The sequence below is a fragment of the Cupressus sempervirens genome, chromosome 6 (assembly GCF_028749045.1).
Source record: "Cupressus sempervirens isolate cs-2001-9-10 chromosome 6, ASM2874904v1, whole genome shotgun sequence".
Classification (NCBI taxonomy): domain Eukaryota; kingdom Viridiplantae; phylum Streptophyta; class Pinopsida; order Cupressales; family Cupressaceae; genus Cupressus; species Cupressus sempervirens.
In genome coordinates this window covers 301,454,671-301,471,199 of record NC_143123.1, presented here as the reverse complement: position 1 = coordinate 301,471,199, position 16,529 = coordinate 301,454,671, and the positions used below count along the sequence as shown (strand labels likewise).

At 37.7% G+C, this 16,529-nt stretch overlaps 1 protein-coding gene across 1 annotated transcript in view; it reads right to left on the bottom strand.

Annotated features, from left to right (window-relative positions):
* The window catches only part of LOC149552400 (guanine nucleotide-binding protein-like NSN1), a 44,740-nt gene extending 33,121 nt beyond the window's left edge, over positions 1-11,619 (bottom strand). Inside the window, exons 1-6 of the mRNA XM_089790200.1 lie at positions 11,559-11,619; positions 11,411-11,439; positions 11,082-11,210; positions 10,184-10,319; positions 9,931-10,104; positions 3,807-4,024 (exon numbers count right to left, since the gene is read on the bottom strand). Coding sequence (XP_089646326.1) covers positions 3,807-4,024; positions 9,931-10,104; positions 10,184-10,319; positions 11,082-11,210; positions 11,411-11,439; positions 11,559-11,619 — 747 coding nt within the window. The remainder of the gene's footprint in view (positions 1-3,806; positions 4,025-9,930; positions 10,105-10,183; positions 10,320-11,081; positions 11,211-11,410; positions 11,440-11,558) is intronic.
* Positions 11,620-16,529: the final 4,910 nt, after the last annotated feature.

The following is a 16,529-nucleotide window of genomic DNA, read 5'->3' as shown; positions in this document are numbered from 1 at the left end:
GGATTGTTGACATGTTAAAGAATTTCATCTCGTTTACTCCAACTGGGTTTATTAAAAGCAGATACATTCTAGAGAATTTGATAACTAGCTGGTAGGCAATGCACCTAGCTAAGGCTGATGGGCAATCTGCTACTATGATTCTTCTTGATTTTGAAAAGGCATATGATAGAGCTGAATGGTCATTTATAATTGGCATGTTGCAGGCTTTGGCTTTCCTGAGTACTTCTGCAAATGGATTAAAATTCTCTTTAAGAATTCCTCTACTGTTGTTGAGGTCGATGGGGAACTCTCTAAGGTCATCCCTCTTCAATGTTCTATCCAACAAGGTTGCCCTATTGCTCCAGCTTTGTTTGTCATTATTGCTGATGCTCTGTATTATATCCTTAGAACTCCTAAGCTCGGCCCCCCGATTAAAGGTATCTCCCTTCCTAACAAGGAGGATCTTATTAATGCACAGTCTGTTGATGATACAACTCTTTTCTTGAACTCATGGAGGATAACTTTGTTAATGCTTTGGATAGGCTGCAGACTTTTTGTCTTGCCTCTAGAGCTAAGATTGCTCCTCATAAATCCATTGTTCTTGGTGATCTCCCATGGTTGGCAATGGGCTGGGCCTAATACTATAATTAGATATCTCGGTATCCCTTTTGTTGTTGAACCATCCGCTAAGGATATGTGACTTTGGACTTATGAGAAAATTGAAAAAGAAAAACTTGAAATGACAAACTCGCCTATTGTCTTAAGCAGGAAGGATACAAGTTGCTAAAAACGTCCTGGCTTTTCATGATATCTACTTCTCTTCTGCTTGGTTGTTCTCCAATTATCAAACGAACGTGATTGAAAAGATTATGAGGGGCTTCCTCTATTCTGATGGGATTGGTAACAAGAAGCGGCATTGTGTCAGCTGGAACTGTTGCTGCCGGCCTAAAAGTTGGGTGGCTTGGGGCTAAGGGACATCAATTCTCATGGCATTGCATTGGCTGCTAAATGGATATTCAAATCTATTAATGGCAATGAGCCTTGGAAAGTCTTACTTAGAAATAACATTAAGTGATTTGTTATCAAAAAAGGTAAACAGTGGATGGATATTCCTTTATGTGATATTATTTTGGGGGAATTTAATGTGAAGATATTTGGCACAAATGTCTTTGCTTCATAATGGAAGGCATGGTCACATGTGAGGAGTTTTCTCCCAGACATGTGTTGTGGGATGACATCCATCTTATCCTGTGGTGGACAGATCAATTTGGTGGCGGGTATATTTGAATAACAAACCTCTTGCTTGACTCAAAGTTGCTCTGTCAAAATTTGGAATAGTAAAGACATATCATTTATTAGCGAATCTTTTGGTGAATTCCCGATTGGGTTCGTGGGAGTATATTGGTGTTAAGGTTGGGATTCCCCTTACTCAAAACAAAACTTATACTCTGTTGTGTAAAGCCATAAGATATTCTACTTTGGGTAAAACTGTTGATACTGACACTCTCTTGAAACAGCTTAAATGGTCAGATGCATCTAAACTCATGCAGTTCTCTACCAAGCAGCTGTATAGCCTGCTTAAGGATGATTCCACTATCTTCAATCAGTTGAATCAGTGTTGAGGTTTCAAGTTTCCTTTTTCTGATTACAGTTTTTCTTTGAGGTTTTTCTGCAATCCCCTTCTGAACCGAAAAAGCTATGTTTTAGATGGTTGTTGCAGCTTAAAAAGCTGGCAGTGGAAACTGTCCTTAATTCTGTGGTTCTTGATTCTGTCAAATGTGGTATCTGTTTGGTTGATCAGAGTTTTGAGCATATATATTTTGATTGTTGTTTTGCCAGTGAGGTCTGGTCCATTTTTCTGGGTTCTCCCATTGTTTGGGATAGTCGACTGGACATTTCATGAAGTGAGATCCTTGCTGGTTATGTAGATTGCTTTGATATGAATCTTAACAAGTCTTGATCTGTTTTGTCTTGCGAAGTTTTGTGGTTTCTTTGGAAGTAAAGAAATGAAGAGATTTTTCACAACAGGAGGAGGCTTACTGAGTTTAATCTTAAACTCATTCATTTCTCTATCATGTCTCAGATCTCAGTAACCCTGGAGATGCTGCTAGTTTATGAAGGATCACTATTGATTTTCAAAGATGATATCAAAGCTGTTACAGTACCTCAATGAATTCAAAAGCAAGCTGGAACCTGGTGAACTCAACAACCTTAATCAGATAATACAGGAATATAATATTGGGGAAGATCATGGTAACAACAATGATGGTAACACAGAGGTCCCTGCTGGAAACACACTAGACTTGCTGCTGGTGGATGGGAAAGGCTTATCAGCCCTTCTCAGTTTGAAGACCCACAGAATGCTGCTAATAAGAGCAATGATGGTTGGGGCAGTTGAACTTCTGATTCCCAGTTTCTTGTTTTGATGATATATATTATAGTTAGCTTCTATATTTTGAATTGTAAAGACTAATGCTACAAGCGGACTAAATGTAAATACTATAGACACAGTACACAGCAAGACATTGTCACTATTTTACAATTGTATATAAAAGTGGGGTATGACTATTTTAGTACAGTACTTCCAGTTTCCATGCTCTTCCTAGTCCATTGTCTTGAAGATGTATCCTTGAACTCTATGCTTTGATAGACGTACCAGCTTGTTGAACTATTTTAATATAAAGAAAAAGTTCTGTACAAAGTAATTGGCTTATCAGAAGTCCAACCGCAGAGGGTCCCAATAATGAGCTCATGTGGCAGAGTGTTCTAAATTTGTGGCCAAATGTCCTACATATTATGTCAAGTCTTTTGTAGGGTAGTTGGTAGAATGACTATTAAGAGAGAGTATCAAAGTAATATTGTAATATTTAGCTTATAATGGTCATTTAAGTCTTTTAAGTTGTTCAGTTACTTTGGTTAGCAACTTTCTATTTTGTAAGCCAGTTAGATAGTATTTAATTGTTTCCTTTGTGGAAAGATCTTCTGTAATTGCTTATATAAGGAGTACTCCTCTACTTTGTTTATAACAACAATCAATTATCATTTTAGAAAGATCATTGCGGGAGTGGACGTACAGGTAATATATGTTTCTAATTCATCAGCAAATTATAGTGCTCTTTTTGTGATGTGCAACTCGTATAATTAAATTATGAAAACATTTGTTTCAATGATTGCAAGTGGCTTTATGAATCACACTATGCCCCACTGCGACAGAATTTAATTAAATGCTTTGAGTTGATTTAGACATTTATTTCATTCAATATGTGGCTTCTATAACATCCGATGGCTCATTCTGCTGGGGGACTTGGTTTGAATTATCATGAGGAGTGCATGTATCCATTAAACATATTTACCTAGAAGATTGAGCCCTAACACTGAACCATATCCCATATCGGATATAAAACCCCAATTCGGAGACAGGTATGAGGAAGTCTCAAAATGTCAAGACTTTGACGTATCCTGACATCTCCATATTTTTTGAATAATGGCATCCCCACCCAAGCATTAGTCTCCTGTTCTGGGACACCAATCATTTCCTAGTGACTCTGGTATTGTGCCTTCTAATTGCTGTTGACAGCGTGAACCTTATGTGGTTTGAGAGATATTTATATCAGAAATTTGGCAAGAGCTGCTTGGCTTATGCTTGTATGACCCGTATTTTACTGCTATCATGGTTATAGGTTCGATACTTGTTTTGTTGTCATATTGAAAACCCTTTTCTCTCACCTTAAAGGGGCAGAGTGCATGATGTAATTAAATCATTTTTTGACATAATCTACTCTTTCAGTTTAACGACAAGAGCATGCATAGGATGATAGAGAATGCACCTCGTAACTCCTAGAGTAATTTTTCAACAACTTGACAAGTATGTCAGCCCCAAGACAGTCACTAGTTTGAAGTCGAGGAGGATGCTTGAGAGCCTTTGAAGCAGACTTCCATCCTAAATTTGACTTCTGCTCCTGGGTGTTGCACTTGAAAGCTACAGTTGGCAGCTCTTCTCTAAAATATTTGAGCCATTTCTCTGCAATCTCCCTAGGAACAAGATCTGCAGATCACTTATAAAAGATGCATTAGCAAAACTAATAAATGGCATCATTTTAGATATTTTAAATAAAAAAATTGAAATAGATTTTAAGGCAGAAGAATGATAAAATGGATAAGATTTCCTAAATATCATTTAGTACATTCAAAAAGTTCTAAATGTAGCAATTGTAGGAACAGAATAAAGCAGATAATAGATCAGCCAACTGGTTGCGTTGAATTGAAAATTAAAACATAGATGATGGAAAGGTAAAAAAGATCAAACAACATCATTCTGTTCACTGATGAGGCTACGTTATAAATTATCCTTTCTAAAATTACTCACGCCCTGTAATGCCACGTGCTATATATAAAACGACAAAAGAAAAATATGGTATCTGTTCAATCTGTTTCATCTAAAATAGTAAATACAAATTTCAAGCAGCACTCCAGAGTACAAAGTAAGAGAACAAGGAATTTGATAAACAAAGGCATCTCGTTAAAACAGGAAATAAAACAACATTTAGAGTTGAAATACAATTGAGTATTACCTTCAAATTTATAACAGTGGTAATTTAAGTTTTTATATTTACTTATTTAATTACATTGACATGTTTATTTGCAAATTTACATAAATAGCTGATTAAGATTTAATAATTTAATACTAGTAAATTTTACATGAATGGGTGATTAAAATTTAATGATTTAACAGTAATCAAATTTACATGAATTAGCCTTAGAATTTGTCCTAGAGTCACTGCTGCAACGAATTAGGGTTAGGGCTACATCTTACCAAGTAAAATATCACTTTCAATAACGCAACTGTGGATTTGAATCAAGCAATCCTAAGAAACATGTGCATGTATACTTATGATTATAAGGCTTAGACGAAATCACATCACATTCATATAATATATAACAAGCAAATTAGGGTTTGGAGGAAGAAACATGACAGGTTTGTGTGAAGCCATTTATACACTAAGCCCAAAAGCAGAGCAAATGTCAGAGCCCTCTTGACCTTATTAAGCAGTCAATATAGAAATCCACCAAGTGGCCTTGGCCTACTTAGTGTGTTGATTGCACCTAGTTTCCCTATCAATATCTCTATAATATCCCAGTAGGATATTATCTCCAATTTGTTCTCAAGTTATTTTCAAAATAAAACAGATAAAAAGTGCAATGAAACCAAAAGCTAATAACCAGTAAATTCTTGTTAAAATGCCTCAGAATATGTTACTGCATTATACATCAGCAATACAATAACCAGATATCAAGTCCAATCTTGAATACAAAAAATACAGTCAAATTGGAAATAACTATAAAATGCACCTGTAATCCCAAGTGTGAATTCTGATATGAATCCACCACAATGATGAATCGGGGCTAGGTCCAATCCACCCAAGAAGAGCCCGAAGGTTTTCGTCCTCAGGATCCTCAACCAGAGAAAGCTAGCAGCTTCCCAAAGTTCTCCAAAGAGAAACCAGAAAATAAGTCTCAGATCCAAGCCTGCCCAAATGAAACCATCCCTCCTCCTTTTATTGTCTAATGCCATGACTCTTCAGCTTCCTCTACCCTGCCTCCTTGTCATCTTGACATTTTGACTCTTATTAATGCCCCTTTAATATTAAATTGGCCCTTTTTATAGATATGTGTTAAGCTCTCATAAGCAAAATTAAATATTTCATAAATTTGACTTTAGAATTCTTAATGTCCCAAAAAGGGGGCATTACAATCTTGTCGTCAACCCCCCTCCAACCCCCCCCCCCCCCCCCCCCCAAAAGACAAGTGTCATCACTGCAATCAAGCGTAGGTTGTAAGGGGGTTCCTTGGTTCTTCCTCTCTAAGCCCAAGAGCAGGATGAATGCCAAAGTACTCTTGGCCCTTGAACCATTTATATGGTCATCTCTTGGGTGGCTTACTTTAATAACCCTCCTCTTGTACCCCAGGCCCTTCTGAGAAGATGGATTTCAGACAGACAGACATATCTTATATTCTATAATATGAGTGTACACTTGAGCATTATCTGTTTATGCATAAGCCACATAAATAATAATATACACATATACATGTCTCTATGTGTGTATATATATGTATGTATGTATACATACACACACACACACACACACACACACCCCTCGAATGAGTGCTGAAAAGGGAAGATCTCAAAAAAAAATACAAGACCTCTGTATTATGTCCGATCTGATGTTATGGGGACATGATAGTATCATTCAATCTGTTTCTTCTAAAATAAAGATTTTGAGCAAGGCTGTAAAGTAAAACTCAAGAGGAGGAATATGAATAAGAAGGCATCTATTTGTTACTTGAAACAAAAGACCATTCAGAAGTTGAAAACTTGAAATACAGTTTGAGGATTACCTTTAAATTTTTAACAGTAGTAATTTGCAAATTTACATAAATAACTGATTAAGATTTATAAATTAATGCCAACCAAATTTACACTAATAGCTTATTAAAATTTAATGTTTATTTGCAGATTTGATTACATGCTCCTTTATCCAATGATTCCAATCAGTTAAATGCAACTTGTTGGCTGAAATAAAAGCTGAGCATTTAATCTATGTTCATTCCAACTTGCATATCTTGTCATTCAAGATACCCAATCACAATGAAGGAGCAAGAAAGAATAGGGATATGTTGCATTGGATTTGGTTCCCAGCTTTAATGTTTCCTTTGCCCATTAAAGAATAGGTTCAAGTCCTTAGGAGTCTTGTTGAGTTTCTCCATGCCTCTATAAATCTACTAAGTCTACCTAAAGCTTTAAGCATTTCTTGCAAATTTTTGGCCTTTAAAGATGGTTCTAAACTTCTAAGTCCATCGTTGGGCTCCGACAAGGTTTTCACAACACATTTGATACCTGACAAAGCCTTTAGAAGCCATTCTAAGTCTGTCCTAAAGTCTTTTCTTCAAAAAGTATTTAGGTCTTTCCTAATGTTGGGCCTAACCTGTGTTCTCAAAGCCACTCCTAGGGCCAATAGAGTTTTCAAAACCTTTATTTCTTTCACAGAATTCCATCTTGCAAGAAAAAGGTTATGTTTCTGCCTCTGGCAGCACACTCACTTGAATTCAAAAGCATTGTTGCAGCCGACAACTTTTCCACAACCTTGTCGAACTCCAACTCACAGCTCAGAACTTCAAAAGTGCCTCAGAAGTAGAATGATGTTGTTGAAGGCTTGAAAGACCTAAATAAAGAATCGTGCATTTCAAAACTTTGTACTGGGCCCTACAATGATTTCATTGCCTTTTTGTCACCCAAAATCAAACTCACAGCCATGCTTTCTTTTATAAAGCTTACAAAAGTTGTTAATATAGGAATGATTACTGAGAGGGGGGCTGAATCAGTAATCACCAATTCAAGCTTAAATTTACACCCAATTGAATTGATCAAACTCATAATCACTTTAACCCTTTGAACTTTCAATCAGCAAAATAGGTAAAGCAAACTTTAAGTAACATGCAAACACCTAAAATCATTTCATTTTCAGTCATAGCGAGATTCTAACTTCATTTTTTTCATGACCATGAATACATGTTATTGGATACAAAGTGGGCTTAACCTTGGAGGAAACTCTGTGGTTGAGTGTGCTTGAGCTGGAGCAGTACTGGGATGTGTGACGACCTGGGAAGTCTTGGCACTTCACGTCTGTGAGCATCACCTAGATGCAATGAATGCTAAGTGTTCTATTCATTCTCACGAGAGATGGAATCTTGTCAACCACACAGGTCAATGAGTTTGACTCAAAAACTACACAGTTGAACCCTGATAGCAATATCACAATTTGACTTGTGGAAAATATCTCCTACTTATCAAGGAAGTTGTGCCTTGTGAAAATTCAGAGGGAAGTTAATCAATAACTTAACTAGTTGTTAATATTCTTGTCCTCATTTTTTGGGTTAAATAGAATCAAAATTCATTTACTTTCAAAGGGCAAATTTGTTAGGGAACAATATCTAAGACCTTAATGTGTGGAAAAAGGTGCTTCAATGGCACAAAATATCATATTTTCTTTAAATAAGGCAAATATTACATATGACATGGCTAGCAGGAGAGGTCATTCCAGCCAACAGTGTTTCAAATGAGCCAAATGTTGATTTCTCTGACAAAACCCTTAATGAAAATGCAATACAAAGTTTAAAATTTTGACTGTAATCTTCATTTTATATTAACATTTGACATGAACCAATGAACTATGAAAATATAAGAATTGTCTTTTTTGCAAATAATGAAGTATTGTGCTCACCAACACGCAAACCCCAAACCCATACTTAGGAAAGTGACTTCTCCATGAACCCAAACCCATACTTAATGAAATAATTTTTCCATGAACCCAGACCCATACATAAGCAACCAACTTATCCATGAACCCAAACCCATTGGTCTACATCACCCAAGGCACCACAAGTGTGACCCTTCATGTGACTTGGTGAGCCTTTACCTACCACTGGTGACGTTTGACCTCCCAAGGGCACCAAGTTGTGGCTCTTCATACTCTGTCTTGGAGATATCTTTATCTGTCCTGTGGCAACCCCAACATGATGTACAAAAGTCTGTCTAACAATATTAAAAAGTGGTGCAAAATTCCGCACGCATGCTGCCCATTCCAAGCAGATCACACTTCACTGCCAACATTAAATACTAGTCATGTAAGGTACTCAACACCTACCCCAATAACAATTTACATCAACAGTATCCAAGAGGACCCTTTTGCCATAACCAATGATGACAAGTGTTTTGGAAGACACAATGCTTCTCGTAAAACATAGTGCGGATTGTGACCATTCAAAATGACCTGGGAATCTTGAAAACTGCTCTTGGATAGCATGATTCTACCCTTATTTCTTCACAAGATAGTGGGTACTCCCTGCTTCAGCAACTACCTAGTTCACTACTGTTAAAACAGAAGAGCGTCAGTCGTAGACACTGGAAGCACCTTCCTTTAGCTGAGTATGATCAATCGGAAACCTTTGTGCTGGAAGTAAAGCTTTTATGTATGCCAGGATAGAGTGGACTTGCTTTGAAAAATATTTCCACTGTTCTAGAACGGGTTTGGTTCTTGCAACCTGCACTAGCTACTAGTATCCTAATTATTTTGATATGTATGATGCCATGGCATGATTCTTTCAGTATGCTTTCTACCTGTGCACCTTGACTTCCTACCCTCCAAGAATGTTAAGCAGTCTCGCTGCTTAAACTCAATATATAGTTGCTTCCCAGAAGGGCAGTATCATGTGTTAAAAACCTAAGACTTAATATTATTCGTTCTTTAATTGCTAATGTTGACGAAGTCTATGAATTTAATGTCAGGGCCTTTTGAGATTGAGGTATTGACAGAAATGGTAGTTCAAGAAGTAAAATCCCTTAATATTTTTTGCAAGTGACGTTCTGTATTCAACATATATTCTAATAATATTTTTTCTTTATCTTGTTTACCCCAGCAAAAACAAATCAATGAACAAAAAAATATAAATTGAAACAAGCTTATTAAAATAAGCTATTTTAAAATAAAGGAATTCTAAGTCAACTTTTAATGTTTGCCACCTTATGGTGGAAAACAGGAAACTCGGGGTAGCATGCTAAAGGGAGCAGATGAACTAGTCTTCATCATTCTGTGTGATATCTCTGTGCCTATAGTCTGCGAGCTAAGCACAACAAAAGCATTTACTTACAGTGAAGAACTCATTTTCTGAAAAAAATTAAACCATAAAAACCAGTAAAAAATACTGTCTCCTTAACTCAATAGACAAACTAAATAATCTAAAGAATAAAGTTATAAACTTCATTATAACAATAAAAAAACCTGCTATTTCAACATTTACAATGCTGTCAACTAACTTAGTTTTATATGTCATATGTTCCCCCAAATCTAAAGGGAGGGCGCAGTACACGCTGCATGAAAAATTTAAAAAGCTAACCTATTTTGTTAAGAAGCAAAATGAGACGCTTTTCAGCCCCAGCTTTCAGTACCATTTGCTCCATGTCTATGCATCGGGATCCAAGAGGATCTCTAGCATCTAGAACCTCCACAATAACATCTGATGCTTCTATCACTTTAACCAATTCTTTATAAAATGTTCTCTCTGAATTATCTGCATTCAAAACAAAAGTGAAAGAGTGTACACCAAACATTAAATCTTAATCAGTAGCAAATAGGCACAATAAATTTACCATGAATTCTGCCAGATTCCGGGTCTCTTGAGATCAACTTTTTCTTTGCAAATTCATTTTGTCTGTCTGCTACAGAATTAGCAAGTTTCTTGAGATCTGTATCTTCCTCTAGCAAACCAAGTTTTCTTTTTTGAGCCTGCAAATAAATTTTTGTGTTAGTTTTCTTCAGATACAATCACAAAAGAGTCACAACTCACAAATGAATGCATATATGTTTTCCATAGATTCAAGCATTCCAAATCTCAGACCTCATGCCGAAAAGAGCAAGTAGTGTGAAACATATCTCACATCAATCCTTGCACTAAACAATATAAAACGAATGCATATATGTTTTCCATGGATTAAACATTACAAATCTCAGACCTCATGGCGAAAAGAGCAAGTAGTGTGAAACATATCTCACATCTTTCCTTGCACTAAACAATATAAAATCCCATCTCTGAGACTTGAAAATCTGACAAGAAGTACAAAATAAATTTCAATAGAGGTTGTACTTAAGGAAAATGACATTTCAATGCTTAAACTAAAATTTGAGCAAAGTTAACAGGCTGTGCAGTTGACTGACTTAAGAACTTCATAAGAGAGGATAGGCTGAAAATGAGTGACGACGAAGACATCCCGATCGCCATGTGGCTAATTCTATTATGAAGTAATTGGTATATATTTGTTTGATATTAACAATGACAATGAGATCAATATATTCAAAAGAATGAACAATGTTTCCCTAGGAAACAATCGTAGAGAATAGAAACATTCTATTCTAGATAGAGGAAACTAATTATTAGAAAAATTCTAATATTAACAGGAGATAGCAATAGATAACCCCTTAAATAATAAATAATAATAATAGAAACTATCTATTATCGTAACACCCTCCCTTAATGGTTAATCTATTCACAACACCAAGCTGTTCTCTAAATTGGACAAACTTATTTGAACCAAGAGGCTTGGTGAGAAGGTCTGCAGTCTGATCCATTGTAGGAATCCACTGCAAGTCAATTGTCTTGTCTTCAACCAGCTGTCGTATCTAGTGACAGTGAACATCAACATGCTTGGTTCATTCATGGAAGTTTGGATTTTGAGCTAACTTGATAACACCTTGGTTATCAACAAACAACGTTGTCGTGCATTCTTGTGACATCTGCATATCCCTATGCATTTGACGAAGCCAAACAACTTCAGATTCAACCTTTGTAGAGAAGATAGAAACTGTTTGTTGCTTCTTACTGGTCCATGTGACGGCACCGGAACCCAAACTGAACACATATCCAAATGTTGACTTATTATCATCAACAAAACTTACCTATTTTGAATATGTGAACCCACTAAGTTTAGCATTACAACTCCGATGATAAAGAAGTCCATCATCTAGTACCCTTCATATAGCGAAGCACATGCTTTGCTACCATACAATGATCAGCCTTAGGAGCTGTCATTAAACGTGAGATGTTGAAACAACCCCAATAGGTTAAAAATCCTTAAAACAACAAAGTTTCTCTATACTTCAGTGGTTAGACGTTTTGTCAAACACTTGGCAAGTAACCCGCTCTATTTATGTCACTAAATAACAGTTCTGAAATGAAGGACTCCGATTAACACTGGGCATGAATTTCAGTACATGAGATCTCCAGTAAATTCACCAAATATCAAAAACAAATTCAAATAATTTGGTTATAAGTGCTACGATATTATCAGATGGAAATAACCGAATGATAATATCCAATCGGGAAAAATGTACATAACAGAGGAACCTGGATATCTGTCACTCTGATTGCTAACTCATCCCTGCTGCCGTCTCACCAGTGATTGTTGTTGCCACTTTGGGAGAGCCACCACTGATCTTCCCACGGTTATGCCTTTGATGGAAACGTAGTAGAGGGTGCCCGCACGTGGGTTTGTCAAAAACGGGGAGGAGATGGTGCCGCTACGAGGAACAGCTCCCGGCCGAACCGCAGAGTGCCTGAGTTTGCTGACGCCTTCACCTACTGGCCTTGTGCGATTAATATCTTCCCTTTTTAAACCCGCGTTGATACTATTACCACCTGCCGCAGAGTTTGTTTTGGGTAATCAACTGCGTCGGGAATAGATATTGGTCCGATTCTGAACTACCGTCCTCCAACTTCAACCCGCAATGCTACTAATCAGATGAGGCCTCCATTTTATGCGATCTGGGAATTTGAGAGTCTGCGGATCCGGACTTCCACTGTTCGATAATGTCCGCTGTGGTACAGGAGATAGGATCGAAAGAAGGGTCTTGAAAAAACAGCTGCCGGCTTATACAATTACCGACTGTCCTCCAATACGATGATGCATCAATAACACCAGCCTCTTCTACCACCCCTTTCGAGATAACACTCTCAAGCTGTAAGACAATGCGTAATCACAAATACTTGAACTGTTGTTGATGACTGAAAGAGGGCTTTTTGTGCCAATCCACAGGAATCCAAATCGTCACCCTTCCAGTAATCCGAATATGCAAATAATCTCAATGGCTGAAGACCACGTCCAGTGTGCAACCCTTCAGAGGATATCCCACCTCCTCAGTTATGCAGATCTAAGAGAGTTTCCGTTCTCAGAGATCTCATGGGAACTTGCAGACCGATGGCTACAAATTGCCTCAATTGAAAAGAAATTGAATCCACTAATCGCCTGCCTCCAAAAGGAACCCTATGCCCTCTATTTATCTTTTTGCCAGGAAGTTTCTGGAAATTATCCGGAATCATCTTGCACTACAAACATTAACTTTATGAAATTAAATAATAAACTTTATAAAGTTAGAATACAACCTTTATTTAATATTGGAATGAGTAGGCCCCGCTTACTTAATTGGAAGACAAAATCGACCCTCTTCCCATAATTATTTGCCTACGAGAGTCAATGATAGGCAAATCCCCTGTTATAATTATGTTGCTAAGAGAGGGACATGACAGATGTAGCTGACTACAAAGCTAATATTAGGTCTAGTAGCACAGAGGTAGATGAGGTTGCCTACTAGTTGCATGCATGTAGTATCATCAACTGGAGAAGAATCAGACTTCATTGATAACTTCAAAACTTTCTCCATGGCTGTAGATGTACGCTTGCAGTCCTGTATATGAAACTTGTCTAATAGAGCCCTAGCATATTTGGACTGAGAAACGAACATACCAGTAGAACATGTAGGCAATAATGCATGAGTCCAAGGTCAGTCATATCAAAAGACTGGCATAAACTCTGTTTGATTTGTTGAATCAAAGATATCGAACTTTCAATGTTATCAAATCATCCACATAAATGACCAGACGGATGATGTCACTGTCAGTAGTCTTGATGTACAAATTTGAGTCTAAAGAACTCCTCTTGAAGCCTTGATCATTGAGGTACTTATCAATTTTCATATATGATACTAGGGGCCTATTTCAAAACATAGAGAGCTTTCAACAGTGTAAAAGCCTGGTGTTCTTTACCAGCAACCTTGAAACAAGGAGGTTGCGTCATGTAGGTCACCATCAAGAAAAGCACTCTTAATGTCCATCTAATGAACCTTCCAGGTGTTATTCTTCATCAGGCTCTGGTGTTCAAATGTCATGGTTTGTTCCCACTCTGGAATTCCTTTAGCCTCGGGATATGTTTGAGGTTCAAACGCACTGAGAATGTTGGCCAATGAGAGCAAAGTTAACTGACTCTATAGGTTTGCTTTTTTTTCGAGCAATTCTCCCATCAATGAGCTCATCATTTCAAAGACCAACAAGTGTCTTAGCCCACCACTTAGGTCTTAGAGGAGAATGACCAACACCAGTATCAGGAGATGTTCTATCATCGGGTTCTTCATCACAAGAATCGGGATCAAATTCAGGTGAAGTATTTGCATATCTAGGTGCTCCGACAGGAGAAACCGAGGTGTCTGTATAGGAATCACTGGTATAACTGGAGCTACAAGAGTTGGCAAAGCCCTCCCATTAGGTGTACCTAATAGAAGTCAAACTCCCAAATCATAAGCCTTCATAGGCTGGTCTACTAGATCAAGAATAGGAGAAATTGGCATGAATGGTCCTCGTTGCTCATCAAAGACTACATCATGATTGTACAAAAGACGAGATGTCTCAATGTCAATCAAGCGGTAGGCTTTCTGAAGACGACTGTATCCAGCAAGCATAAGTTTCTAACTCTTGGCATCCAACTTAGTGAGTGACGCACTAGAGATCCAAACAAAAGCAAGGGAGCCAAAAACCTTCAAGTGACTGATTCTAGGCTTGTGACCTGACTAGGCCTCTTTCGGAGTCTTACCTTTAACCGCCACTATTGGTTATTGGTTAAAAAAATAAGCTGCAGTGTTGACTGCTTCTGCCCAGAACTTCTTTGGAACATGTCTGTGTTCGAGCATATATCAAGCCATCTCAGTGATTGTTTTGTTCTGACATTCAACTACACTGTTCTTTTGTGGTGTGTAGGGTGTGGTTAATTGGGGCTTGATGCCATGAGTATCACAAAAGTTAGAGAATTCATTAGAACAAAATTCCCTCCCCCCATTGTCTGACTTAAGAGAAATGATAGATTTCCCAGACTCTTTTTCAACTAAAGGTTTGAACTTCTGAAATACAGTAAATGTTGTTGATTTCTTTTTAAGAAAATGTACCCACATTTTTCTACTGACATCATCAACAAACAACAAAAAAATACTTGAACCAAGAATAGGAGTGGCCATATGGCCGCAAATATCAGCATGAGCAAGCTGAGGTACTTGAGAAGTTCGCCATGAATCACCACTGGTGAAAGGTGTGTGATGTTGTTTTCCAACCTGGCATGCATCACAAACTCCAAGTTGTTGAGTCTGAATCTTTGGCAATCTGAAGACAAGCTCTTCCCATGCAAGCTGAAAGAGATAGCGCACATTTAAGTGCCCATACCCCTGATTCCAAAGTGTGCTGACAGAAGACCACCGAGCAGCCATACCTAAGTCTCGACAATCACCAGAATCAGTAAGTTTGAAAAGAACATGATCCTCAAGGCCCATTGCAACAATAGATTGAATCGCCCTATCAATGATAGTGCATTGATGTGAGCTAAAGATTATATCAACTATGGAGAGTGTCGCAACAACTGACTGACTAAGAGTAGATTTAGTTCCACCCTTGGAACGTAGTACACATCGACGAAAATGAGATTCCTCCCAACAGACAGAATCTAAATGTTGCCTTTAATGACTATGGTGCACTCTTCCCCTCCACCAATAATAACAGAATTTGAATAAGGCTAGTAGTTAGTGAACCAGTCTTTGTGGTAGGTGAAATGATGAGAGGCACTTGAATCAATGTACCAAGTAGACAACTTCACATAATTTGCAAGTCTTTTAGCCATGAAGGCGTAAAAGGCAAATTTTGTCTGCTCAGTGTGCTTTGCATTGTTTGCTTTGGGTTGAGAACAAGATTGCAATGTCTTTTTTCTGGAGCCTTCAAAGGACTTCTACTGAGAAGACTTTTGTGAATGAGACTTGCCTTTATCCTTCTAAAAGGATTTATCAGCAAAGGCTTGCTCTGTGGAGGTGGAGCTGGAACTGCTATCGAATTGTTGTTTCCACTGCTCTAGCTAAAGCAGAAGTGTGTAGAGATTTGTGAACTTCAAATCAACACCAATAGAAGTGATGTTGAGAGTCTCGATAAAATGCTCATAGGACTCGAGTAAACTCCTAAGAGTTATGACCACAATGTCCCCTTCCTCCATCTTGCGTCCAATGGCAAGCAACTAATCACATATTTCCTGAATCCTATTCAAGTGTTCCTAGAGCAATTTTCGCCCATCCATGACAATAGAAAGCAAGGTCTTCTTGAGAAAGAAGGCTCTGCTTTTGTCTGAAGTTTCATGAAGTGTCTTGAGATGCTCCCATATCTCGGCAGTGGTCTTGCCTGATGGGATCTGAGGGAGCTGATCAAGTACTAATAATTTGAGAAACATCACCGCCTCCCGATTATGTTGATTATGCAATTGATCATGACCAACTTGAGGAGGTTGAGTTGTAGTACCCAGAACCACTTGATTGCTACTGCAGTATTCAGATATGGTTAGCATCCGTGCCATAATTGTGACTGTTTAACTTACGATTTCCCCCAAGCAAAACATTAGTCAAAGATGCCATAGCATGAAAATCTGTAAAGGCACATACTTTAGGCAAAAAAGCAGAAGACCTAGGAAAATTGAAGAGGTCCCCAAGAGCTCGAAAATTGAAGCACAAAAATGAAGCCACCCAAAAAAAAAATGACAACACAGTTGAGCTCTCGAAAAATACACCAAGTATCTATAAAAAATAATTTTAATCTGGTACAAAAAATTAGGGTTTTGAACAAAAATGGCTTAGGCTGAAAAAAGCTTC